Source organism: Crinia signifera, chromosome 5 (assembly GCF_055691185.1).
Source record: "Crinia signifera chromosome 5, ASM5569118v1, whole genome shotgun sequence".
Lineage (NCBI taxonomy): Eukaryota > Metazoa > Chordata > Amphibia > Anura > Myobatrachidae > Crinia > Crinia signifera.
Window position 1 is genome coordinate 239,807,766 of NC_139221.1, and position 26,361 is coordinate 239,834,126.

General features: G+C 42.4%; 1 protein-coding gene across 1 annotated transcript in view; it reads left to right on the plus strand.

The window, feature by feature from the left end:
- TOP2B (DNA topoisomerase II beta) overlaps positions 1 to 26,361 on the plus strand; it is an 81,246-nt gene that overhangs the window by 54,482 nt on the left and 403 nt on the right. The window contains exons 27-39 of the mRNA XM_083188717.1: positions 4,863 to 4,946; positions 6,143 to 6,337; positions 6,975 to 7,119; positions 7,418 to 7,585; positions 8,481 to 8,691; positions 8,782 to 8,861; positions 9,558 to 9,665; positions 9,922 to 10,029; positions 10,912 to 11,019; positions 12,247 to 12,357; positions 12,790 to 12,894; positions 13,516 to 13,641; positions 14,309 to 14,409. Coding sequence (XP_083044843.1) covers positions 4,863 to 4,946; positions 6,143 to 6,337; positions 6,975 to 7,119; positions 7,418 to 7,585; positions 8,481 to 8,691; positions 8,782 to 8,861; positions 9,558 to 9,665; positions 9,922 to 10,029; positions 10,912 to 11,019; positions 12,247 to 12,357; positions 12,790 to 12,894; positions 13,516 to 13,641; positions 14,309 to 14,409 — 1,650 coding nt within the window. The remainder of the gene's footprint in view (positions 1 to 4,862; positions 4,947 to 6,142; positions 6,338 to 6,974; positions 7,120 to 7,417; positions 7,586 to 8,480; positions 8,692 to 8,781; positions 8,862 to 9,557; positions 9,666 to 9,921; positions 10,030 to 10,911; positions 11,020 to 12,246; positions 12,358 to 12,789; positions 12,895 to 13,515; positions 13,642 to 14,308; positions 14,410 to 26,361) is intronic.

A 26,361-nucleotide genomic window follows, 5' to 3' on the forward strand; every position in this document is an offset into this window, starting at 1 on the left:
CTAAAGCCTCTAGGGATCCTCTTGTTTCTGTAATAGTCTGACAAAAATTGACCGTGCAAGGTCAAATCAACCTCTCTTTTTCTTAATTTTAATAGCTTATGATAAATATCTATAGCTTTATCGTCAGGCAGAGATAGAAAATCTGAATGATGAAAAAGTACTTTTTCAGCCTCATCATCGGTCAGAGATACCAGAACATTCTGGGCTCTTTCCAATGTAGCATCATCCAAAATAGGAACAGATACTTGTGACATAATCCAGTAAGGCAAAAAACAAAATAATAATAATACTATATGCACTTAAGATAGGGTGGCACGGAGAACTGAGTATATAAACAACTCAAACAATCAAAAAAAACAATGCTGCAACCTTCAATAGAAATGATTTTAAAATAGCTAAGATCATAAAGACATGAAGTAGCTCATGCACACTCCTGGATATTGCTTTTAGTCCATGAAAATTACATGTGGTTCCTTGGAATAAATCTTGTAATCACCCCACAGGGTAGTACAGGGGCTGGCACAAAGAGGTATCTGTAGCTTGCACAGAGTCTCCATACACAATCGAAGTTAGAACCGCACTCTGAAAGAACATAGGACAACTCAGCGGTGCTCCACTTTAGAGGAGTATCAGTCCCAATAATATAACATTTGTTTTTGAAGCAGGCACTCACCATAGGCAATTTTGAGCAAGTTGGATCAAATTTTATTTCAAGACATCAAAAAAGTTTGGTCGACGTTTCGATCCTCAACAGGGATCTTTGTCAAGACAGAGGTAGGTCACATCTCAGGACAGGCAGCACCAGGCAGTGTACAAATGCAGTCTCCCATTCAGCTATTTATGGTAGCACTAAGTAAGTGATAGACACACCTACTTCCTGTGGACTCAACTACCAGGAAGTGTTTTAAGAACTATGTAATATAGGGCCAATAAATGTAATATAGAATGCCACAATATAAGATAAGGTAGCGTCTTAATGTGAATAATGCGCAGCACCAAAAAAGAAGTTAACAGGTCCCAGGTTTAAGCGCTAAGGAGAACGAGTTCCGTCTAACCGGAAGTGACATGCGTTCCACCGGAAATTCCCGGATCCTTCGCACCGCCCACAAAATACCCCACGAGGCGGGGCGGTGGGAAAAGGAAAAGGAAGGAGGGGAAAATAAATGAACTTGTGTTTAATATTTCTAGTCAGGAACTTACAAAGTCTGAGCTTGAAGTGTTGAGTTTAGGTTTTACTTTTGTTCCAACAGTGAAACCTAATAAATTTGACTGGTCTGTTGACAATTTCAAATTTGGTCGCAAGCTACGTTTACGTGAGTTCTTTGGACCTCAAACTTTGAGTTTACCTGAGACTGTTAACAAATTGCCTAAGAGAAGTACTTTTGATCCTTGTTCGGTGAATCCCAGCATTCGTACGTTTTCACGTCTGGTCGAACATAACATGTCAGCACAGCACCTTAAACCACGCTACGACAACCTCTCCCATGAACATCGTTTGGCACTTCGTAGCCTTATGGGCAATAAGCAACTTGTTTTTCGTCAAGCGGACAAGGGAGGGGGTGTGGTAGTGCAGGATTGGTCATCTTACGATGCCGAAATTCGGCGACAACTTTCTGACGTGAACACGTACGAACAGCTCAAGATTAACCCTATGTTAAATATTAAAAAGTTGGTGGATGGTACCATTGGCAGGGGTTTGCAGTCAGGTTGGATTAGCAAGGATGAGTTGACGTTTCTCCAGGTGGATCATCCAGTATGCCCGTATATTTACACCTTACCTAAGATCCATAAGCGGCTGGATGATCCACCTGGACGTCCTATTATATCGGCTGTGGGCTCTGTGCTACAGCCATTGGCTATCTTTATTGATGTTTTTCTTCAGAAGCATGTTCAACAAATGTGGAGCTACATAAGGGACACCTCAGACTTTCTCGAGAAAATCGCCTCCTTGGGGGACATTCCAGATGGGGCATTTTTTGCTACCATGGATGTCACCTCATTGTATACGGTTATTCCCCATCAAGGTGGATTAGAAGCACTTAGAAAAAGTCTGCAGTCTGCTCCTAATGTGGGTCCCCCGATCGAATTCCTTCTTGAATTGGCAGAACTTGTATTGCGGCATAACCACTTTATGTATGGTAAAGGATATTTTTTGCAGAGGGCGGGGACCGCAATGGGGTCTTCCCTGGCCCCGTCCTATGCAAATCTCTACATGCATAATTATGAGAACAGCTACATCATGCCTGCATTTTCCAGTAAAATTTTGTGTTTCAAAAGATTTATTGACGATATTTTTTTGATTTGGGTTGGCACGGAGTCTGAGTTTCTTCAAATGATTAGAATACTAAATTCCCTTGATACAACCATTCGATTCACACACTGCATCTCGTTGACTAGCATAAACTTCCTGGATGTTACACTCTTCAAGGAAGGATCAAAGATTGGTTTTACATTGTTTCGTAAAGAGACTGACCGCAACTCGTTACTCTATGCTTCGAGTCACCACCCGAGCTCCCTCAAAGAGAGTCTTCCCATCTCTCAATTTATTAGAGTGCTACGCAACAACTCATCGATTTCTACAGCACATGAACAAATTGGAGAGATGAGTGGGCGCTTTATCGAAAGGGGTTATCACAAAAGAACCATCGAGCGTTGTCTTCGCAAGGCACTCAATAGGCACCAGCAAGAGCAGTTGGCAACACCACGTAAACTTGAACAGAATCGCATGATCTTCACATCAATTTACAACACGGCATCCGACGAGATGGGTAGAGCAATCAAAAAGCATTGGCCAATTGTGGCCACAGACACTAAGATGTCTCATGTGAGCAAAAAAGCCCCTATGCTCTCCTACCGTCGTGGACCAAATATCAAGCAGATGCTCATGCGACCTACATCACAGCCTAGTGGTAACAACACCTCTTGGTTACCAACACAACGGTTGGGGTGTGTTCGGTGTATCGACTGCACCACCTGTCGATCCATGCTTGCTGGACAGACATTCCCCCACCCACATATGGGGAAAAAAAATCAAGATTCAGCACCGATTATCGTGCACAACATCATTTGTGATTTATATCTTGATATGCCCCTGCGGACTCTACTATGTGGGACTCACCACACGATGTTTTAGGGAGCGGATGGCGAACCATCGCCTGTCGATACGGCAGGCACTTGAAAATAAGGTGTCCGACAAACCGGTGGCCAAGCATTTTCAACAGTTGGGTCATTCTGTTGCTAGTCTGAGATGCATGTTAATTGACCACATACCCCCTCCTTTGCGAGGAGGAGATCGGGTGAAAAGACTTCATCAGCGCGAAGCACGCTGGATTTATGACCTTGGAACAGTAGCCCCTAGGGGCTTAAATGAATATATTTCATACAATGTGTTTCTCTAGGGAATTTAATTGAAGTTATCAATGCTGCTAATATCTTCAATTTTTTGTCTTGTTTTTTTATGTTTATGTTTATTATTTTTTAAATATTATTTTCATGTAATGTACATTATTTAATTTTCCTGTACATTTTTTATCTGCAAATTTTGAAAAAAAATGAGTTTTTATTGTTGTCATTTATGATGTGAAGTATCAGGCAATCTCTCCAGTTCGGCATTATATGGTGGCACGTTATCAGTATAAAAAATGTATTTGCACCTATGGTCCTTAGATTTAATGCGCTGACTATTTAGTCTTACTTCCGGTTTGCGTTCCACTTAGTTGGAGCGCAAGCTACTATCCCTGCTTCTTATTTAGACTTCCTACCACGTGGCGTGCGCTTCAGTTGTCTGACACGCAAGCCCAATACTTCCGTTTAATTGTGCGCTCCAATGGCTGGAGCGCACTTGATTTCCGTCTCCTGTCACTGCTTGAGATATCCGGCTGCGGGTTTTGGCGCGATTGAGCGGCCAATCCCGGCTACTTCCGGTTAGTCATGCGTTCCACGGCGGTGGAACGCATGTCACTTCCGGTTAGACGGAACTCGTTCTCCTTAGCGCTTAAACCTGGGACCTGTTAACTTCTTTTTTGGTGCTGCGCATTATTCACATTAAGACGCTACCTTATCTTATATTGTGGCATTCTATATTACATTTATTGGCCCTATATTACATAGTTCTTAAAACACTTCCTGGTAGTTGAGTCCACAGGAAGTAGGTGTGTCTATCACTTACTTAGTGCTACCATAAATAGCTGAATGGGAGACTGCATTTGTACACTGCCTGGTGCTGCCTGTCCTGAGATGTGACCTACCTCTGTCTTGACAAAGATCCCTGTTGAGGATCGAAACGTCGACCAAACTTTTTTGATGTCTTGAAATAAAATTTGATCCAACTTGCTCAAAATTGCCTATGGTGAGTGCCTGCTTCAAAAACAAATGTTATATATCTATATATATATATATATATATATATATATATATATATATATCTGGTTTACTTGTGCTGAATTAGAGGGGTGTAGTCCGCAGGGAAATGAGGGCAGGAGGCGGCACTGTAAAAAAAAAAAAAGTGGCAAAAGTGTATTCAAATCATAAGTGCAATGAACAAAAAAGTCAGCAGTGTGTCAACAGTTTTGACTTTTGCTTTGCAAGCGGGCTTACTAGTATGTATGTATTTATGTATATAGATATATAATGTGTGTATGTATATATGTGTGTATATATTCACAATTTTGTGTCCATAAGATTACAGCTATTATACACACTGCATAGTCTGATAACTGCTCCTAGCTAGCCAGTGACTATATGCAGGCCTGCACCTCATTGGTAAGTCTTGTGTTAGCAGCCTTAAGAAAAAGTATCCCGATTGTAAGTTGTCTGCAGTAGATGTATGTACTAATGAGTTACTCATTTTACTTGTGTTCTAGGGGAAGGAGCTGAATGACCTAAAGAGAAAATCTCCATCCGACCTCTGGAAGGAAGACTTGGCAGCTTTTGTTGAAGAACTTGAGGTAGGTTCCAAAACTTTCTTTTGTGATTAAGTATGAAGTGTTTCATAAAGCAATGCTATTTTTATTTTTAGTATAAGCAATCACTAAATCTAAGATATAAAACTCTATTCCAAAAACAACTTTTATAGCATTGGAGTTACCACTTTCTGGAACCTAGTGAATATTCCTCTTGGAGTTAAATTTATTGATCCAAACACTGGTGAGATTTTTCTTTCATATAGGACTGAAGACTATTTACTAGAACGTTGCTATTGCTAGTAAGCAAGAGATCTTATAACAGAGCACTAGTATCTCCTACAAAGAAACAAATGTGATACCGGAGTAACCTGTAATCGCCAGACTACGGTGTCCTGTTTTACTTAGGGGGATAGTTAAATGGGTGCACGGCTTTCACTGCAACAAACAGTCGTGCCCAGTTTTGGATTCATGCGGGTATGCGTGCTTTATTTACATTTAACACAAGGGTAGCCTTTCCCCATTCCCAAAAAAAAGTGCATAAACATAACTTTTGTGAAATTAATATATGGTACACTGTCATTTTGCTTTGAATTTAGCTGCATCATAATTTACATTAATGGTGTTACATAAGGAAATTCATGATAAAATTCACTCTTTGGCGACCATCTTAGTCACCACCTTGAAAACACCCCCTTACTGTACTATGACCGTGTCTTCATGTCCCGTAAAACCCCTGTCTCTACTCCCCTGGTTTAAACGGCCCTATTGCAGGATGCTTGGAAAAAGACTTGCATCCAAGAAAAGCTGTAACTTCTATTTACATAAATTCACAAATGTGGGGATTCTTAAAAAAACCTATTTCGATGATTATTCTTCTGAGAGGGCAATTCTATTCTGCAACACTGTCCAAAAAAGGAAATGAGATTCAATCTGCCATAATTAACCGGGGTGTCATACAGTACAATAATTGAAGGTCACGGGGTCCTAATTATTATCTGGACAAGTGGCTATTGTATACAATGGACCAGCTACATAGTTGCACTGAAATGTACTTCTAAAGAGCTCAATAATACTGTACTGTCAAGCTGACCAGTTCATTTCTCTGTACAATTAAAGTATTTTATAGTGAGGACTAATTGAATAGATATGCAAATTTGGTAATGAGCCTATTGAATGCAGAATGTCTCTTTGTGAATATGCTGTTGACTCTTTCTTGTCATTTCACTTCTTTGCTTTAGAAAGTGGAGGCTCAGGAGAGAGAGGACGTGTTAGCTGGTTTTGCAGGGAAACCCATAAAAGGGAAAGTTGGCAAACCAAAAATGAAGAAGCTCCAGCTGGAAGAGACCCTGCCTTCAATGTATGGCAGGAGGATAGAACCCCAGATTAGCGCAATGAAAGCCGACGTCAGCAAAAAGCTGCTCAAGAAAAAGAAGGTGAGGCTGACTTGTTATCGAACACTTGGATCACTGCACACAGAATCCAAGTAGAATGTTCTGTCCTTGCCAATCAGCAACTCTTAACGGCAGATAACGACTTGGCTTATCTAGTATTCTCACCTTATGGAGGGTGCAGCCATTCTCCAACACATACATTGTTTCTATCTAGTTGTGGGGTTAGGATTCTTGGGTAGTTGTTATGGGAGAGTGGTAACATGTGGGTACTGTTGTCCCCTCATTTGTTACTACATGCCATGGGTGCTATGTGCTGTCATTCTATGTTTAAGATACCATGTAGATGTCCTGGTCGGTGGTATTGACCAACTTTATTCAAACTCTTTCAAAAGCGGCCATTGCTAAGCGCTTATCCGCTTTTTCTAAGAACCTTAGTTTTTAATGAAAACTGCTATGGAACTTGGAAAAAGCCACTGGGAAAAGATTCCGCATGTGCCGGTTACAAGCTGGTAGAGGGAGAGTGGAGTTTGCCATGAAGGTGAGTTAACACTTGCTTTTTCGAGTTTCACATATAGGCGATGCGGGTCACACAGCCAGCCCAATGATAAATCTACCCCTCTGTCTCGAAATTGTCTGTTTTTAATGATGTTTAATCCCCCTTGTTTGTTCTTATGTGAAGGGTGAAATTGATTCTTTAGCACTGAAACTGGAATTTGATGATGAGTTTAGCTCAACTCCGGTAGACGGAGGTGGTGAAGACTCTCAGACAACCACTCCAGTGAAACCTGTAAAACCGAAGCGGGAGCGGAAAGAAAGAGAACCCGGTATGAGGAACATTTTAGCTTTTATCACTGTATTAATGGGGCCTTAAATACTGTTGTTCATTAGTAAATTATTTACAATTCATTATGTTCGTTTGATAGCCATTCACACAATTCAAAAAATTTGTTCAAATAAATATTAGGTGTAAAAACCATTTTCTAATTATGCATAATGATTAAATATATATTATTTTAGATTATAACTATGTAATTACACAATTTGTGTTGTCGTTTGTTCCATATGTATATATATTTGCCTCTGCTTAAATTTTTTTATTTTTTTTATTATTGATTTGCTTAGGCCCTCGAGCCAAAAAGAACTCTCTGACTCCAAAGTCCTCGATCAAAAAAGGAAAGAAGAGGAACCCTTGGTCAGAAGATGAATCCAAGTCAGACAGTGATATAGAAGAGGCAGAAGTAGTGGAACCTGTGGTTATACCTCGGGATAACCTATTGAGGAGAGCTGCCGGTAAGGCGTAATAGAGACACATTGACGCTACAGCCTTGTTTCACTGTGTTGCAAGAGGCCTCCAATTCACATGCTGAAACTGGTATTGACCCCAGTGTAAGTTGTTAGACAGTCATTAGGGCGACATGCATTTAGGTCGATGTGTGTCTAGGTTGACAGGGTCATTAGGTTGACAATCAAAAGGTCGACGTGGGGTTTTTCACTGGTTTTCGAGTTGACCTGTGCCGACAGGCAGTATTTCATGCCCTACCATCCACTAGGGCGTTGCGGGAGAATAAAATAGTGTGCCGAGTGTAGCGAGGCACCGAGACATGGCGACGGATGCGGTGCACTTTAACCTGTATCCATGCTGACTGTGTCGACATTCGGGTAAAAAAAACAGTGAAAAACCCCATGTCAACTTTTTGACTGTCGACACCCCAAATAAAGTTTTAGATCATAAAAACCCTAATACCATGCTTTATAAATTGTCAGCAACTTATTATAAGATGTGGCTTATATCACGCAGTGGCAATCCTCCTGCCATCAAATCGCTTCTACTCTGCAATGGCGTAATGTGGCAAACAACCTCATCTACTGTACCGTCCACCTAGAATTTAAGTTGCATCCTCTGGAACATATTTAGCTCTTATGTTAGGTATGCCGGCCTAGATCAATAGGGTGTGTGTGTGTGTGTGTGTGTGTAGTACTGTTTTAGAATCCACTTGTATGTGATTTGTCTAATCAGGCCCATTGTGTACATTGATAGCATTGATATCGTGACTGATTTGAATGCTAAATCCTGAAGTTTATCATCTATTTCGATTAAACAATGTGAAATCTATAAATCTGAACACTAGATCACATTGTGTATCTATACCTACTGTAAGTCCTAATGGTTCCCTCTTTACCACAGCTGAAAGACCCAAGTATACTTTTGACTTTTCTGAAGAAGAAGATGCAGATGATGATGACGACGATGACCAAATTATTAGTAATAACAACTTTGATGACTTGAAGCCAAGGTCGTGTTCTGTTTCCAATAATCAGAATGACGATGCCCACTCGGACAGTCCGGAGAAGGATGAATACGATTTCTCGCCTTTCAAATCAACAGCATCCACGGAGTACGCTTTCCCTTATTGGCGCCATAGTAAATTATTACTTATATTGATATATTGGATTTATTGCTAATGCGTGATCTCTCCAACCTACAGAAAGTCATCAGAGACTCAAAAGAAGAAGGATGTTGATGACATATTTTCCTCCACCTCGTTCTCTGAAAAAGTTGATGATGGTAAATGAGGTTTCTGATGGTCTTATAGAGTAAACCAGTTAACCCTGGCTACAATACAGTGCTCCCTCTTTATACTGCCATCTTAGAACACTGGCAAAAGGCATATATATAGATGTGTCCTATTACATCTAGTAACAATACCCCATGTAGCACAAGATGTCTGGCGCAAGTGAGTCGCCAGATCCCATGAGACTCTTCTAATGTCAGACATCTTTCTTTTCCCTTGAAATACATCTTGCGACAAGGTTGCACAAGGAGACTCTGCTGACTAATTTGCTATTACACTTGTATGTTGTGTGACTGAGCCTGTATACAGAACAGAACATGTACTGAGAATTAAGCTACATTGTAGCACTTTGCGCACAGATCTAGAAGTGTCATACTGTATATCCCATTAATCGGCAGTCTCTTCGTGCCTCCGCGTTGCGTTGTGTCTAAGACACATATTCGGCTAAACGCCAGATGCGAGAAGATTCTCACGTGACATGGCATGCCAAAAGCCGCTGTTGGGCATGACTGCAGCAAAGATATGAGGGTGCATCTGTATATGAGTGGGGTTACAAGGAGGTGATTATATAATAGAAGGAACAGATTTTAGTGCAGTATAATATACCTGGTTGTGAGGATCACTTTATAAATGGATAATTACAAACAAGGTGTATCAAACTAGTTCTCTCTTATATTTATTTTTTATAGACGATACTGCAAAATATAACAGTGAAGACGATGAGCCCTCCCCTCTCTACACATCAGGGTTCAGCTACAAATCTAAAGAAAAGGCGCCCAGTAAAGTATCTAAGAAAGGTAATGTGGAAGGTGATTTTTGCTTCTTATTACTACTAAAGCTGACCTTTTATACTAACCTCGATGGGTGTTGTAGTGGTTTGTGAGCTCAAGAGTTCAGCTTTCCAAAGCAGCCCGGTTATAAATGGTTCTCACAAATGTGACTTGTCTTTTCTGTGAAAAAGGAAGAAAAATAATTGGGCTGCTCAGTACCAGACATGTCTAGTTTGCCAGTCAGTCGCTGCTGCGTGAGCTGAGCTTTTTATTGTATTTCCAGATGCAGCAATATACAACAGTGATGATGATGAAACTTCCCCCCTCTTATCCTCAACGCTCACCTACAAGTCTAAAGAAAAACCCGCCAGCAAAGCATCTACGAAGAAAGGTAAGACTTGATGGTGGTTGGTTTTAAAATGTATTTTATTTTAAAATTGACCAGTGGCTAACCTATGTACGACATAGTATGTGATATGTCCTATTAAGACCAGGAGGGGTAACCGTGCTGCAGAGGGCAGTGTTCTGTGTCTGAAATATTCACTTGGCTGCATGCTGGTATTTCCTGATCAATGCCAACAAATGGTTTCCCAGCCTAATACGCTGACTAGGGACAAGCAAAAGAAACCCCAAGATAGGGGTCTATGACCCTCCTTCTGTCTGGGCTTTGGTCCCAGTTAACATTAACAGGGTGACCTCCCCTCACACCAAGACGTTACCTTCTTCATGTGGATTTTTGCTTATTCTCTGGCAGAAGAATCGGAGCGGTTATTTACTAACTGTTTCCACTCTGCACTGTTAGTATCATGATTGGGTCTGTCCCATTTTTAAAGCTGCTCTATGGTGTTTTAAAAAATACATAATGGAACTACTACCTTTTTATTTAGCTGTGCAGAATCCCTATCTGTGTTGATTTTATATTTTTCGGTCACTTGTGGGGAGGTCTCTTCAGTACCAGTGGGGTTGAGAGGTCACAATATGTAACCATCACTGTATCCCAGGTCCTCCCCCCCCCCCCCCCCCCCCCAGCATCCCATGATTGGGGATTTCTGTCCTGTGGAAACAAGACAATTAATGACCCAGCCAAGTCATCAGTGTGCGAGTAAAGAAATCCTGAATAAACGTGAGCGGTTGGGCAGTGTGAGGACAGGATGTGGGAAATATTGCTGTGTACGTCCCAGAGGTTTTTCCTGTCTCTAACTGGGGAGTTAGCACATTAGTTATGGTGGCCATTGAGTGTTTCATGGAATGGTCTTTTTTTTTTTTTACACAGAAGATGCACCAAAATACACCAGTGACGACGATGAATCTTCCCTCTTCTCTTCAACGTTCAGCTACAAGTCTAAAGAAAAACCAGCCAGCAAAGCTGCTACTAAGAAAGGTAAGCTGAGCCTGTACAATGGGGGATCGTTATATTTTTGTTTTTTTGTATTTAACTGTTAAATCTAAAGCAGGGGTCCTCAAACTATTTTGCTCTGGGATCCCATCAGACAATAAAAATAATTACAGGACCCCAGCAAGGTCCTGCAGAAGGTCATCATATCACATGTGTAGTCGGCAGATGGCACATACATGGTGGCACAAAATGATGGGAGGAGTCTAAAATAACTGACAATTCAACAGATTTTTCAGACCCTTTGGGGGAAATTTACTAAGATGTGTATTCTACTTCACATGTGATATTGCTATGCGCAACCAATCAGAATCTACTTATTTATTTAGCACCCTCTAGAAGATAGTAGGCAGGATCTGATTGGTTGCCCATAGCAACATCACATGTGAAGTAGATTACACATGACTAAATTTCCCCCTTTGAATCACTGACTGGGATTAGAAAAGTTATCAGCCTGATGGTCAGCAACATGAAGTCGCAACCCCATGCTGAGAAGGTCGGGACCCACAGTTTGAGAACCACTGACCTAAAGAAATATATACAAGTAGTGAACAAGTGGAGGCTGCATAGGAGTTTTGTCATTGCACACAGCCTGTATGTGCTGTGGTATCCTGTTTCCCAATATCCGGAATAACACCAGTCTAGAACTCCTCAGCTGCTGTCTGTGCTGGAGAATATTGTCCTACCCTCAAACTCTTGGCTAACCCTGCATGCTCAACGCATATGGAGGGTTTATTTTATATCACCATCTGCAAAGATTTCTGCAACATTGGGTAATGAGGACCGCTCAAACATTGGCTATGCTTTCTAGGGGAGTGACTGTACCCAAGCCATGCTAGGAAAATGCACCCCACTGATTTCACAAACCTGGAAAAGTATGCCTGCTACAGCTGTAGTTCTGTGATGCAGCCATCACCCTAAACCCAGCTGGTCACGAACCATTAATAGATTTGGTCACTGAAAAGCTACTGATAGTGTCCTAACAGACCACCCCTCTTTCTGAGTTACTGAGGTCTCCTCTTACTGCTATGCCTGCCAGAACTATAGCCAATCAGGACATTCCAGCATTGTTAATTCATGTGTGAAAGCCTTGTGTTTGGTGTACCTCCGTTATCTCCGTGTTTGTCTGCTACCTATGTCATAGTTCTTAGTCCTTATTTAAGAATCCTAAATATCCCTGCGCCGTCTTTTGATATCATGCATTTTTTTGGTTAGAAGAGACACCAATATACAACAGTGACGATGATAGTTCTTCCCCGCTTTTATCCTCGCCTTTCACGTACAAGTCTAAAGAAAAACCAGCCAGCAAATCATCTACCAAGAAAGGTAAAGTTATCCTATATTTATCTAACGAATACACTAATAACATTTTTTATTGTAAATGTTGCCAAATTTTCCATAACCGGCCTCTTGGCCACTTCCTAAAAAAAACGAATTTACTGCCTTGATTCACACCTGCAATTGCCATATCTGTAGCTGATGCATGGCTCCTCCCGTCTGTGGTCTTATGAGGAATTGATGGGGAAAGTAGCAGGTCAGAAATGGACGCACTAGCCAGGATAACTCAGATGCTGCAGGGATGAGAATACAGAGTGCAGAAATGTTACAAAGAAATGTGACCTTCCTCTGTCATGGTTATACAGTGCACCTGCAAACCTCCACCACCCTGTTCTATGCTCCCTGTGTCAGTAACATCTGGTTTGTGAAACAGTTTCCCTCCTGCCTCATTTTTATATCCTGCATTGTTTATTATATTAGATGATGCACCGAAATATATCAGTGATGATGAATCTTCTCCGCTCTTATCTTCGTTCACATACAAGTCTAAAGAAAAGCCAGCCAGCAAAGCATCTACTAAGAAAGGTAAAGTGAGCCTGTTGCATTCGGAAATTGGAAAAGTTCCCCTTGGTTTTCCCTCTCTTAGTTGTAACCCAAGTTATAGCTGGGCATGGCCGAGCAATTGTAAAGGAAGATTATGAATATTCATATTTTACGCACATTTCAATGTAAGTTCAAAAAGTATTTAATAAGATCACATGTTTTCAAACTTGGTCCTTGGGACCCCACACAGCGCATGTTTTGCAGGTCTCCTCACAAAATCAAGTCAAATAATTAGCTCCACCTGCGGAACTTTTCTAATGGGTCTTTGAGTAATGAATACACCTGTGCACCTGCCGAGTGAGCTGGAAAACATGACCTGTGTGGGGTCCTCAGGATCGAGTTTGAGAACCACTGCATTTTTCAATAGATTTGACTATATTGGTTATTACCACCTCTTTTGTTGTTTTGTCTTTTTGTCTGTTATTTTTTTAATGTGCTGTTTAAGCCGCTCCCTATGTATGGGTTTAGCTATATCCACAGATCCATAAACAAAATAAATGGTCTTTTTATTATATGTTCAGTAAAATAAATGATGGGAAAAATGTATTCTGCAGTTAGTATCCCAATGATTTCATTTTGTTGCCATTTCATTTTCAAATGCAGCAAAAACCCCTTCAGATGGTACCCCGAAACAAAGACGGACGCCGAAGCCAAAGAAGTCGGATGTGTTGGTTCATTCAGACTCTGACTTGGAGTTTGGATCCCCAAAGAAATCGACAACGCCCAAAGGTAAAGTAAAGTACATTCTTCTTATGGGATAAGCACTCATCCATAGCACCTAATATACTGTATAGAAAATTTTAGCAACATTAATTTAAAGAGAAATGGATTTATTTATAGTGCACACATATTCCGCAGTGCTTTACAGATAATATTTGGACATTCACTGTCAGTCCCTGCCCCAGTGGAGCTTACAATCTGTATTCCCTACCAGATGTGCACGCACACACAGACATTCTTGGGTTAATTTTTGTTAGGAACCAATTAAGCTACCAGTATATTTTTGGAATGTGGGAGGAGACCGGAGTACCCGGAGTAAACCCACGCAAGTACGGGGAGTAAGGGCCATGGTTCGATCACACCCAGGACATCAGCGCTGTTAGGCAGTAATGCTGACCATTATGCCATCTGCACTGCCCCAAATACTACTTGGTGCATGGAAGGACTCATATAGGGCATATACCAGAGCAGTACTGCTGTTATTTAATCAAAAGTATTCAAGTTATGATTTCTTGTACTAATTTTAAAATGTTCCTTAATATAATAAAAACAAAAACCAAGGTAAGATGTACATTTTGACTTGTAGCTTGCAAATGAACCTTTCACCACTAGAGGGCAGTAATGTATTCCATATTGTACAGCAAGGCTTTCACATGCATTCTCTTTGTATTGAAAGCAAAAGGAAGAGGAAAGAAACGAAAAACATCTGACTCAGAAAATGAAGGAGAATATAATCCTGCAAAGAAATCGGCATCAAAGCCAGCATCATCCAGCAAAGTAAGTGTGGTGCTGTTCAAACAGCCGTGCAATAATATAGGTGTAGAGTAGTGGTTCCCAACCTCGATCCTCAAGTACCCCCAACAGTCCATGTTTTCCTGCTCTTCCGGCAGGTGCACTCATTATTCATTGACACATTTTAAAAGATCCACAGGTGGAGCTATTTATTTTACTTTGTTCCTTTGTGGAGACCTGGAAAAAGTGAACTGTTGGGGTACATGAGGACCAAGGTTGGAACCCACTTGTGTAGAGGATGCTTCTTGTGCCAGTGTATAGAAAAGAAATAGTGATCCTGCTCTGTAAATGGCCAGTCATTTCCCTGTTCCTCCACCTGGCATACTGTCATTGGAGCCTGTTTTGTAGTTGCAAGTTCATCCACGTAAATGCTTTTAATCCTCACCCAGGTGTTACATAGAACAGATACAGAGGTTTCCTGCTACATTCTTCCTGCATATCTCCATGCCACATACATGCGCACCCACCCCGTCCCCATTACATTGAATGCATAGTGGTTCGTGTGTTTACTCACGTGATCCCCCTATGCCTCTATCTGTGCGATCGCAACCACACTGTAAAAGGAAACATCGTTATTGTCTTTCTCCTCCATCTACAGGGAGTGATACTGACAGTATGTATAGATTGGTAGTCACTGGGAGCAGGCACTTTAGGAATTTGAATCAGTGTGACTGTTCCTCTCCCTCTCTATTCCCCCTCCTACAAGCCAGTCGTAAGCTGCCCATACATGCTGCGATCCCGGCGTGCGTTCCGGGCTTAACCCCTTCCCGACATTTGACGTACATTTACGTCATGGTCGGGAAGCACTTCCCGACACATGGCGTAAATGTACGTCATGGATTTAAACTGTCACCGCGTCTATAGACGCGGTGACAGTTTCAACATGTCTGCTGTCCCTGACAGCAGACATGTCCGTGCATGCCCAGGGGGGGCTGCGATGCCGCCCCCCCCGTCGGCGATCGCTGTGATTGGCTGTTCAGTGTGAACAGCCAATTACAGCGTTTTCCTGTGTCACCGGCGAATAACGTTCGCCGGTGACACGGGATCAGAGGTGATTGGTGCTGTAAAGTACAGCACCAATCACCGCGGGGTGTAAGGGTGACACTGGTGTCACCCCACCTCACCCCGCCCGCCCCCAAAGGCCGTGATTGGTCCGTCGGACCGACGGACCAATCACAGCCAAGGAGGGGGATTTAAACTAACGGTGACTGCACTGCAGACGCCATTCCGGTCTGGAATAGCGTGCAGTGCGGTCACCGTACCCCCCTGCCGCCATACTGACCAGAACCTTGCTCCATACTTGCTCCATACTTACCTGATCGCTGCTTCATCACTGCTTCCTGGATCCTGTTGCTACTTGTGCCTTCCTGTGAAATTGTGCTGCTGCAGTGTACTAGCTAGATAGAGAGAGAGATAGAGAGAGATAGAGAGAGATAGAGAGATAGAGAGAGATAGAGAGAGAGATAGTGTCAGAGAGTGCTATATTTTGTGCTGCTGCAGTGTGATATAGTTATAGATAGAGAGAGAGAGATAGAGAGAGAGAGATAGATAGAGAGGCCTAGTGACAGAGTGCTATATTTTGTGCTGCTGCAGTGTGATAGTTATAGAGAGATAGAGAGAGAGAGATAGAGAGAGAGATAGTGTCAGAGAGTGCTATATTTTGTGCTGCTGCAGTGTGATATAGTTATAGATAGAGAGAGAGAGATAGAGAGAGAGAGATAGATAGAGAGGCCTAGTGACAGAGTGCTATATTTTGTGCTGCTGCAGTGTGATAGTTATAGAGAGATAGAGAGAGATAGAGAGAGAGAGATAGAGAGAGATAGTGACAGATTGTGCTATATATTTTTTATATAACTGACTGCTGCCCCCTCCTTTTGTGCTGATCAGTATAAATTAACTGATCAGCAACTTTTTGGGGGCGCAGGTTTTTTTTTATATATAGATATACCTGTCAGTGCTGCTGCTGCAGTGTCATAGAGTGATAGATAGTGAGAGATAGAGAGATAGAGAGAGATAGTGACAGAGAGTGATAGAGAGTGCTAAATTTTGTGTCTGCTGCCCCCGCCTTTTGTGCTGATCACTATATCTGAGGTGATCAGCAACTTTTTTGGGGGTACAGAGGTTTTTTTTTTTTTATATATATACCTGTCAGTTGCACCAAAGGTTGTGCACCTGCTGCACCTCACTGGTAATCAGTGTCGCATCACTGATCACCTTTTTTTTTTGTGTGTGTGCTGTGGGGTATTTTTTTAATTTTTTTTTTACACACACTGTGATTTTGTGGGTGTCCTGTGGCCGCTGTGCGCTGATCAGTGACGTACATCACTGATCATCTTTTTCGGCACAGGGTTGATCGATTTATTTTTTTTTTTGATCAAATTCCTGTTGCCTTTGAGCGCTGTTCAGTGACAGACGTTACTGACCAACATCTGTGCTCAATTTTTGGCGCAGGACCTTTTTTTTTTTTTTTAACCCCTTAAATTTTTTATTTTTAACCCCTTCATTTTTTTTTTTTTATTGGTATAAAGTATTTTTTTTTTTCTGCACCACATACACACTACACACTACATACCCCCCGGATTGAAATAAAGTTTGTACCCCCCCCTACACTATACACGTGTTGAAACATTTCACTACCAGTAACACAAAAATAAAAATGGCATCCCAAATGTCCTCCCAAATGTCCTCCCAAATGTCCTCCCAGTCATCCAGGAGAATGTATTCAGTGGAGGAGGCATATGCCATGCTTGCTTCTGACTCTGACACAGCCAGTGATGCAAGCGGGGAATTTGAAGGATTCGCCTTAAGCTCCTCTTCCTCCTCTGGTGATGAGGGACCCCCTCAAAGACGCCCCCGTAGAGCAGCTGAGACCCCCCCCCCAATAATTGATCTCGTATGGACCCCACCACCAGACAATTTTGAGCCCCAGGTTCCTGAGTTTTTGGCCATGCCAGGAATCCAATTTGATTCCACAGGTCTCAGAGAAATTGACTTTTTCAAATTATTTTTCTCTGATGATTTTATAAATTTAATGGTGGACCAAACTAATTTATATGCCCAGCAGTTTATTGCTCAAAACCCCACGTCATCATTTGCTAGGTGGACCCCTGTAGATGCAGTAGAGATGATGACGTTTTGGGGTCTGGTGTTTCATATGGGCATAGTAAAAAAGCCAGAAATTAGGCAATATTGGAGTACAGATGTTCTGTACAGTACTCCATTTTACCGTATGGCCATGACCCGGACTCGATTTGAGACAATTCTTAAATTTATACATTACACCGATAATGCACAGTGCCCACCCAGAGATGATCCCACCTTTGACCGGCTATTCAAAGTCAGGCCGGTCATTGATCATTTCAGTGCCAAATTTGAAGAGGTGTACATCCCTGAAAAATTTATTTGTATCGACGAGTCCCTTATACATTTTAAAGGAAGGGTTAAATTCCGCCAGTACCTTCCCAGTAAGAGGGCAAGGTATGGCATAAAAATGTATAAACTGTGTGAAAGCACCTCAGGGTACACCCACAGGTTTAGGGTTTATGAAGGGAAGGATTCAAGAATTGAACCGCCAGAATGCCCCCCCTCCCTCGTAGGTGTTAGTGGGAAAATTGTCTGGGATTTAGTGCACCCCTTCCTGGATAAAGGTTATCACCTCTATGTGGATAACTTTTACACCAGCATCCCCCTGTTTAAGGCCCTTGGTTCAAGAGGTACAGCAGCTTGCGGTACTGTGCGCAAGAACCAAAGAGGCCTCCCAAAAACGCACATTGCCCAAGTAATGAGAAGGGGTGAAAGCAGGGGAATATGCAACGAAAATATGTTGTTGGTCAAATATAAGGACAAGAGGGATGTCCTTATACTGACAACAATTCACGGAGACAGTACCACCTCCGTCCCTGTACGAGGTACCAGTACCCACACCTCAAAACCTAATTGTATCCTGGATTACAATAGGTACATGGGCGGAGTGGATCTTTCAGATCAGGTACTGAAGCCGTACAGTGCCCTGCGGAAAACAAAAATCTGGTACAAGAAGGTGGCCGTGTATATCATCCAGATGGCACTGTATAACGCTTACGTGCTATTCCGTTCTACCGGCCAGAGGGGGACATTTATGCACTTTCAAGAGGAAGTCATAAAGGGCCTAATATTTGGGAACCAGCAGGCAGAGGGCCCCAGTACTTCTAGTACTGGCCCCCGTATTGTACCAGGGCAGCATTTTCCTGATGAAATCCCCTCCACTGGAAAAAAGGGCAGGACACAAAAAAGGTGCAAAGTTTGCTATAAAAAGGGAATAAGAAAGCAAACTATTTTCCAGTGTGACACTTGCCCCGACAAACCCGGCCTATGTATAAAGGAGTGTTTTAAAATATACCACACATCTATGGAATATTAGGTTCATAATTTCACCGTGCTTCGGGGGTCTTGCTAATGCCACATAGCACCCACCATTCATTCCACCAGAATCTGAGCCGCAAAATCCAAAAATCACTCCTTCCCTTCTGAGTCCTGCCATGCACCCAACTGGTATTTTTTGGTCACATGTGAGGCATTGCCGTACTCGGGAGAAATTGGGGCACAGATTTTGGGGTGCTTTGTCTCCTTCATTCCTTGTGAAAATGAAAAATTTTGAGCCAGAACTGCATTTTTGTGTAAAAAAATGTAATTTTTCATGTTCACTGCCCACTTGTATCAAAATTGGTGAAACCCCTGGGGGTTTGAAATGTACACTATACCCCTAGATGAATTCCCTGAGGGGTGTAGTTTGCAAAATGGGGTCACTTGTGGGGGGGTTCCACTGTATTGGTGCTTTGGGGGTCTTGCTAATGCGACATAGCACCCACCATCATTCCACCAGAATTTGTGCTGCAAAATCCAAATATCACTCCTTCCCTTCTGAGTCCTGCCACTTTTTGGTCACACATGAGGCATTGCCGTACTCGGGAGAAATTGGGGCACAGATTTTGGGGTGCTTTGTCTCCTTCATTCCTTCTGAAAATGAAAAATTTTGAGCCAGAACTGCATTTTTGTGTAAAAAAATGTAATTTTTCATTTTCACTGCCCACTTGTATCAAAATTGGTGAAACCCCTGGGGGTTTGAAATGTACACTATACCCCTAGATGAATTCCCTGAGGGGTGTAGTTTGCAAAATGGGGTGACTTGTGGGGGGGTTCCACTGTATTGGTGCAACATAGCACCCACCATTCATTCCACCAGAATCTGTGCTGCAAAATCCAAAAATCACTCCTTCCCTTCTGAGTCCTGCCATGCACCCAACTGGTATTTTTTGGTCACATGTGAGGCATTGCCGTACTCGGGAGAAATTGGGGCACAGATTTTGGGGTGCTTTTTCTCCTTCATACCTTCTGAAAATGAAAAATTTTGAGCCAGAACTGCATTTTTGTGTAAAAAATGTAATTTTTCTTTTTCACTGCCCACTTGTATCAAAATTGGTGAAACCCCTGGGGGTTTTAAATGTACACTATACCCCTAGATGAATTCCCTGAGGGGTGTAGTTTGCAAAATGGGGTCACTTGTGGGGGGGTTCCACTGTATTGGTGCTTGGGGGGTCTTGCTAATGCGACATAGCACCCACCAAAATTCCACCAGAATCTGAGCTGCAAAATCCAAAAATCACTCCTTCCCTTTTGAGTCCTGCCATGCACCCAACTGGTATTTTTTGGTCACATGTGAGGCATTGCCGTACTCGGGAGAAATTGGGGCACAGATTTTGGGGTGCTTTTTCTCCTTCATACCTTCTGAAAATGAAAAATTTTGAGCCAGAACTGCATTTTTGTGTAAAAAATGTAATTTTTCATGTTCACTGCCCACTTGTATCAAAATTGGTGAAACCCCTGGGGGTTTGAAATGTACACTATACCCCTAGATGAATTCCCTGAGGGGTGTAGTTTGCAAAATGGGGTCACTTGTGGGGGGGTTCCACTGTATTGGTGCTTGGGGGGTCTTGCTAATGCAACATAGCACCCACCAAAATTCCACCAGAATCTGAGCTGCAAAATCCAAAAATCACTCCTTCCCTTCTGAGTCCTGCCATGCACCCAACTGGTATTTTTTGGTCACATGTGAGGCATTGCCGTACTCGGGAGAAATTGGGGCACAGATTTTGGGGTGCTTTGTCTCCTTCATACCTTCTGAAAATGAAAAATTTTGAGCCAGAACTGCATTTTTGTGTAAAAAAATGTAATTTTTCATTTTCACTGCCCACTTGTATCAAAATTGGTGAAACCCCTGGGGGTTTGAAATGTACACTATACCCCTAGATGAATTCCCTGAGGGGTGTACTTTGCAAAATGGGGTGACTTGTGGGGGGGTTCCACTGTATTGGTGCAACATAGCACCCACCATTCATTCCACCAAAATCTGTGCTGCAAAATCCAAAAATCACTCCTTCCGTTCTGAGTCCTGCCATGCACCCAACTGGTATTTTTTGGTCACATGTGAGGCATTGCCGTACTCGGGAGAAATTGGGGCACAGATTTTGGGGTGCTTTTTCTCCTTCATACCTTCTGAAAATGAAAAATTTTGAGCCAGAACTGCATTTTTGTGTAAAAAAATGTAATTTTTCATTTTCACTGCCCACTTGTATCAAAATTGGTGAAACCCCTGGGGGTTTGAAATGTACACTATACCCCTAGATGAATTCCCTGAGGGGTGTAGTTTTCAAAATGGGGTGACTTGTGGGGGGGTTCCACTGTATTGGTGCTTGGGGGGTCTTGCTAATGCGACATAGCACCCACCAAAATTCCACCAGAATCTGAGCTGCAAAATCCAAAAATCACTCCTTCCGTTCTGAGTCCTGCCATGCACCCAACTGGTATTTTTTGGTCACATGTGAGGCATTGCCGTACTCGGGAGAAATTGGGGCACAGATTTTGGGGTGCTTTTTCTCCTTCATACCTTCTGAAAATGAAAAATTTCGAGCCAGAACTGCATTTTTGTGTAAAAAATGTAATTTTTCATTTTCACTGCCCACTTGTATCAAAATTGGTGAAACCCCTGGGGGTTTGAAATGTACACTATACCCCTAGATGAATTCCCTGAGGGGTGTAGTTTTCAAAATGGGGTGACTTGTGGGGGGGTTCCACTGTATTGGTGCTTGGGGGGTCTTGCTAATGCGACATAGCACCCACCAAAATTCCACCAGAATCTGAGCCGCAAAATCCAAAAATCACTCCTTCCGTTCTGAGTCCTGCCATGCACCCAACTGGTATTTTTTGGTCACATGTGAGGCATTTCCGTACTCGGGAGAAATTGGGGCACATATTTTGGGGTGCTTTTTCTCCTTCATACCTTCTGAAAATGAAAAATTTTGAGCCAGAACTGCATTTTTGTGTAAAAAAATGTAATTTTTCATTTTCACTGCCCACTTGTATCAAAATTGGTGAAACCCCTGGGGGTTTGAAATGTACACTATACCCCTAGATGAATTCCCTGAGGGGTGTACTTTGCAAAATGGGGTGACTTGTGGGGGGGTTCCACTGTATTGGTGCAACATAGCACCCACCATTCATTCCACCAGAATCTGTGCTGCAAAATCCAAAAATCACTCCTTCCCTTCTGAGTCCTGCCATGCACCCAACTGGTATTTTTTGGTCACATGTGAGGCATTGCCGTACTCGGGAGAAATTGGGGCACAGATTTTGGGGTGCTTTTTCTCCTTCATACCTTCTGAAAATGAAAAATTTTGAGCCAGAACTGCATTTTTGTGTAAAAAAATGTAATTTTTCATTTTCACTGCCCACTTGTATCAAAATTGGTGAAACCCCTGGGGGTTTGAAATGTACACTATACCCCTAGATGAATTCCCTGAGGGGTGTAGTTTGCAAAATGGGGTCACTTGTGGGGGGGTTCCACTGTATTGGTGCTTGGGGGGTCTTGCTAATGCGACATAGCACCCACCAAAATTCCACCAGAATCTGAGCTGCAAAATCCAAAAATCACTCCTTCCCTTCTGAGTCCTGCCATGCACCCAACTGGTATTTTTTGGTCACATGTGAGGCATTGCCGTACTCGGGAGAAATTGGGGCACAGATTTTGGGGTGCTTTGTCTCCTTCATACCTTCTGAAAATGACAAATTTGGAGCCAGAACTGCATTTTTGTGTAAAAAAAATAATTTTTCATTTTCACTGCCCAGTTGTACCACAATTGGTGAAACCCCTGGGGGTTTGAAATGTACACTATACCCCTAGATGAATTCCCTGAGGGGTGTAGTTTGCAAAATGGGGTCACTTGTGGGGGGGTTCCTAACTTTTAGCATCTTATGGTGCCTTGAAACCTACATGGTGCCTAAAAAATAATCTCATAAAAAGGAGGCTCCAAAATCAAGTAGGTGCTCCTTCTATTATGAAGCCTGTGGTTTGGTCACCGTGCACACTAGGGCCACATATAGGATATTTATGAAAACAAAAGAATTGGGGGAATCAATTTTTAGTCACATTTCTCTAGTAAAATGTACTGTGTTCCTTATAAAAATGTATTAAAATTGCAAATCTGCAAAAAAAAAAGAAATTTTGAAATTTCACCTACACTTTGTTTTAATTCCTGTGAAACACCTAAAGGGTTAACAAACTTCCAAAATGCTGTTTTGAATACTGTGAGGGGTGCAGTTTTTGAAATGGCATCATTTATGGGGGTGTCTCACATACAAGTCCCTCAAAGTCACATCAGAACTGAACTGGTCCCTAAAAAAATCAGTGTTTGAAATTTTCTTGAAAATTTGAGAATTTGCTATTCATATTGTAAGCCTCCTAGTGTCCCAAAAAATTAAAAGGAAGTTGAAATAATGATGTCAACATAAAGTAGACATATGGTCTATGTTAGTTATTCACTATTTTGAGTGGTAAGATTATTTGTCTCACAAGCAGAAAATTTAACATTTTGCAAATCGCTAAATTTTCCATTTTTTCACGATATTTTGGTATTTTTCACAAAAAAACACAGACTGTATCGACCCAAATTTACCACTAATTTGAAGTACAATGTGTCACGAAAAAACAATCTCAAAACCACTGGGATAAGTAAAAGCAAAAAAAAGTTATCCCCACTTAAGTGAGACATGTCAGATTTGAAAAAAAGGGCTCTGTCAGGAACGCAAAAACTGGCTCTGTCAGGAAGGGGTTAAATAGCATCCATCACATCGCATTGCATGCCTTGTGCATGCAATGTGATGTGATGAAAAGCAAGAACAAAAAGTATGTGCAGCACATACTTTTTGTACTGTGCGATGAGATGCCGCAGGAGCGTGCACCTCAAAGCACACATCGCACCGCCGGGAATCGCAGCGTGTATGGGCGGTATTAGATTAGTGCCCTCGGATCTATCAGTTGCTGCACTGCCTCTTCACATTATGGGAGCTGCCGCAGAGGCTCCTCCACCACTGCAGTTTGCACAGGGGTCTGTGGAGATGAGACCACCGTTTTCGGGTACTCAGACAGTGATGCATGTAGCGTGGTCCCCTTGTTTGACCAGCACAGACAGCTCTTGAGTATAGCGCCTAACTAACGGGAGGCCAGACATTAAGCCGGTCATTAGGTTCCCTCATCGGCCTGTAGCGCTGGCTTTACAAAGCGGATATAGCTTACTAGACTACCTTCTGGCTCCCAGTGGCCCTGGCGATACGAAGATGCTGACAATAATTTTCTTCAGCAGCGCATGTTACAGGCTGATGGTGTAGGCAGCGAACGTTGATGGGGATGGCGCTGTAAGTTCTTAAGGGTTGACACTGCAAGCTACACCAGGGTTGCTTACCTTTCCGGAATGGCCAGGAGGGTCCCGGAAAGAGGGGCAACCCTCCCGGAAAGCCACCCGGCTCTCGCAATTAAATATCTTAAGTTGAAAGAACTTTTTGGCTCTCCAACATGCTCATCATCTTCTGCAACACGGTGTGATTCAAGTCCAGTAAAGTTTAACTGCTGGTTTGTGTCTTGGCTCATTAAGGTCCAAGTTTCTGCCTTTTCTGTTTCTTTTCTAAGAGTGCAGTTGCCAGTCATTCCAGCTTCCACATTAATCAGCCTATTGTGGCGTGGTACTGGCGTTTACATTTTTGGACAGAACTGCTTTTATGCGGAAGTCCGATTCGCTGTTTGTTCGGCTGACTTCCAAGCAGACGCTAGTGCATTGGATTTGTTTTACGATTAGACAAGCTTACCTGAAATATGTATGGCGAATACCTAGAGCTGTAAAAGGTGACCACCTCCACCTGCGCCTTGACAAAGATCCCTAAGGGGATTGAAACACGTTGGCTGGCAGCAGGTGGATGTTGACACCTACATCATTTGTATCATATCTACCCTGCTACAAAGCCATATCCAGATATGGAGATGCATTCACGCTTGCCCACCAAGTAATATATCAAGAGACGAGCCTGCTATCTGATTGGAAGCCGGGACCACGGCTGCGGCAGATAAGGATTAGTCTGACTTGTATATCTACAGTAGACAAAACACCAAATGTTTTTAAAATCCCTTTAATATTGAGGAGATATTTCAATCACCTACATCTAACCAAGTGCCTTGGATTCATCCTTCTTTCCTTTTTTTCACTTTCCTATTTGTTATTACTGGCTGATTGAAACCATTTTGAAGGAAGAAATTAGGCAGTTGGGAAAGGTGCATTTAGATTCCCCCTTACATTCAAACAAGCTTACCTGGCCACATCCAGGGTTCCTCTGGTGGTGAAAGCTTACTCCTCTTGCTCAGTGGGACCCATATGGGTGGCTGCTCGTGAGGTCTCCTATGGAAGAACTGTGTAGAGAGGTTGCGTGGTCAAGCCACAATACCTTTTTGCATTTTTACAGTTTTGACACCTTTTGCAGCTTCAGCATCGCAATTTGGCTGTGTAGTTCACCCTCCTGGTGGTGTTCCTTTTTGAGTAAAATTCTTAAAGTGCCAGCTCCCAATGACTAGATATCTATACCATACTTGCCTACCTGACCCTCTCCATGAGGGAGAAAATGCTCTGCTCCTGGACTTCCCTGGTAATGCATAATTGCCATCACCTGTGGTGAGATGCCTTTACCTAGCTCCCCACAGGTGCTGGCAATCATACATTACCAGGGAAGTCCAGGAGAAGGACAGGTAGGCAAGTATAATCTATACCCATTGTTAGTATCACTCCAGAGAGAAGGTAAGTACCCAAATCCTGTTATTAACCATGATCTTCCCCAGCCTGCTTGTTCTTACTTGAGGTGTGAGCATTCTGCTCCAGTAGATAGGCAGAAATGGGTTAGTCACAAAAAAACAGTAGACAAAGTGGATGTGAGAATACGGTTTTGCTGGCGTATATCTAATGCCAGTCATACACAAGCAGATAAATGCCTGTCAGACATGTTACCTGACACTGAGATCTCAGTGAATTTGCTGTGATGTCAGCACTCCATAAACAAGGTGGAGCCCTTTCCTTATTCCCATGTCATTGATAAAGGGAAATGTCTGTTGGAAGGCCGAGGTAGGGCATACACTGCCCAATGCGGCTGACACTTTCAAAATATTGAATAGGAGGAACATGCTGAGCGATGCCGCATAATTGACTAACTGATATTCCTGGATCGGTTGACAATATAAATGCTGCAATTAACTGGCCGATCTGATGATATTGGGTGGATCGGCCAGATAATTGTAATGTGTATTCCCAGCATAAGTGTGGTTTTATCTGATGGCTAACATTTATGTGTAATGCACTGCAATATGCGCCGTTGCACAAGGAAACGTAACGTGCAGTTAGTGCAAGGCACACATGACCTAATTATACTACATTATAATCCATTGAGATTGCAGTATCTGGTAAGCCTAATCATTGACATGAATGCAGTAATGTGTAGTTCTCGTTTGTACTCCCATCAGGTAACTGCTAACAAATACAGATTACCTGATGGAAAGTGGCCAGAGCACAGTCCCTCTACGAGTAACTGTAA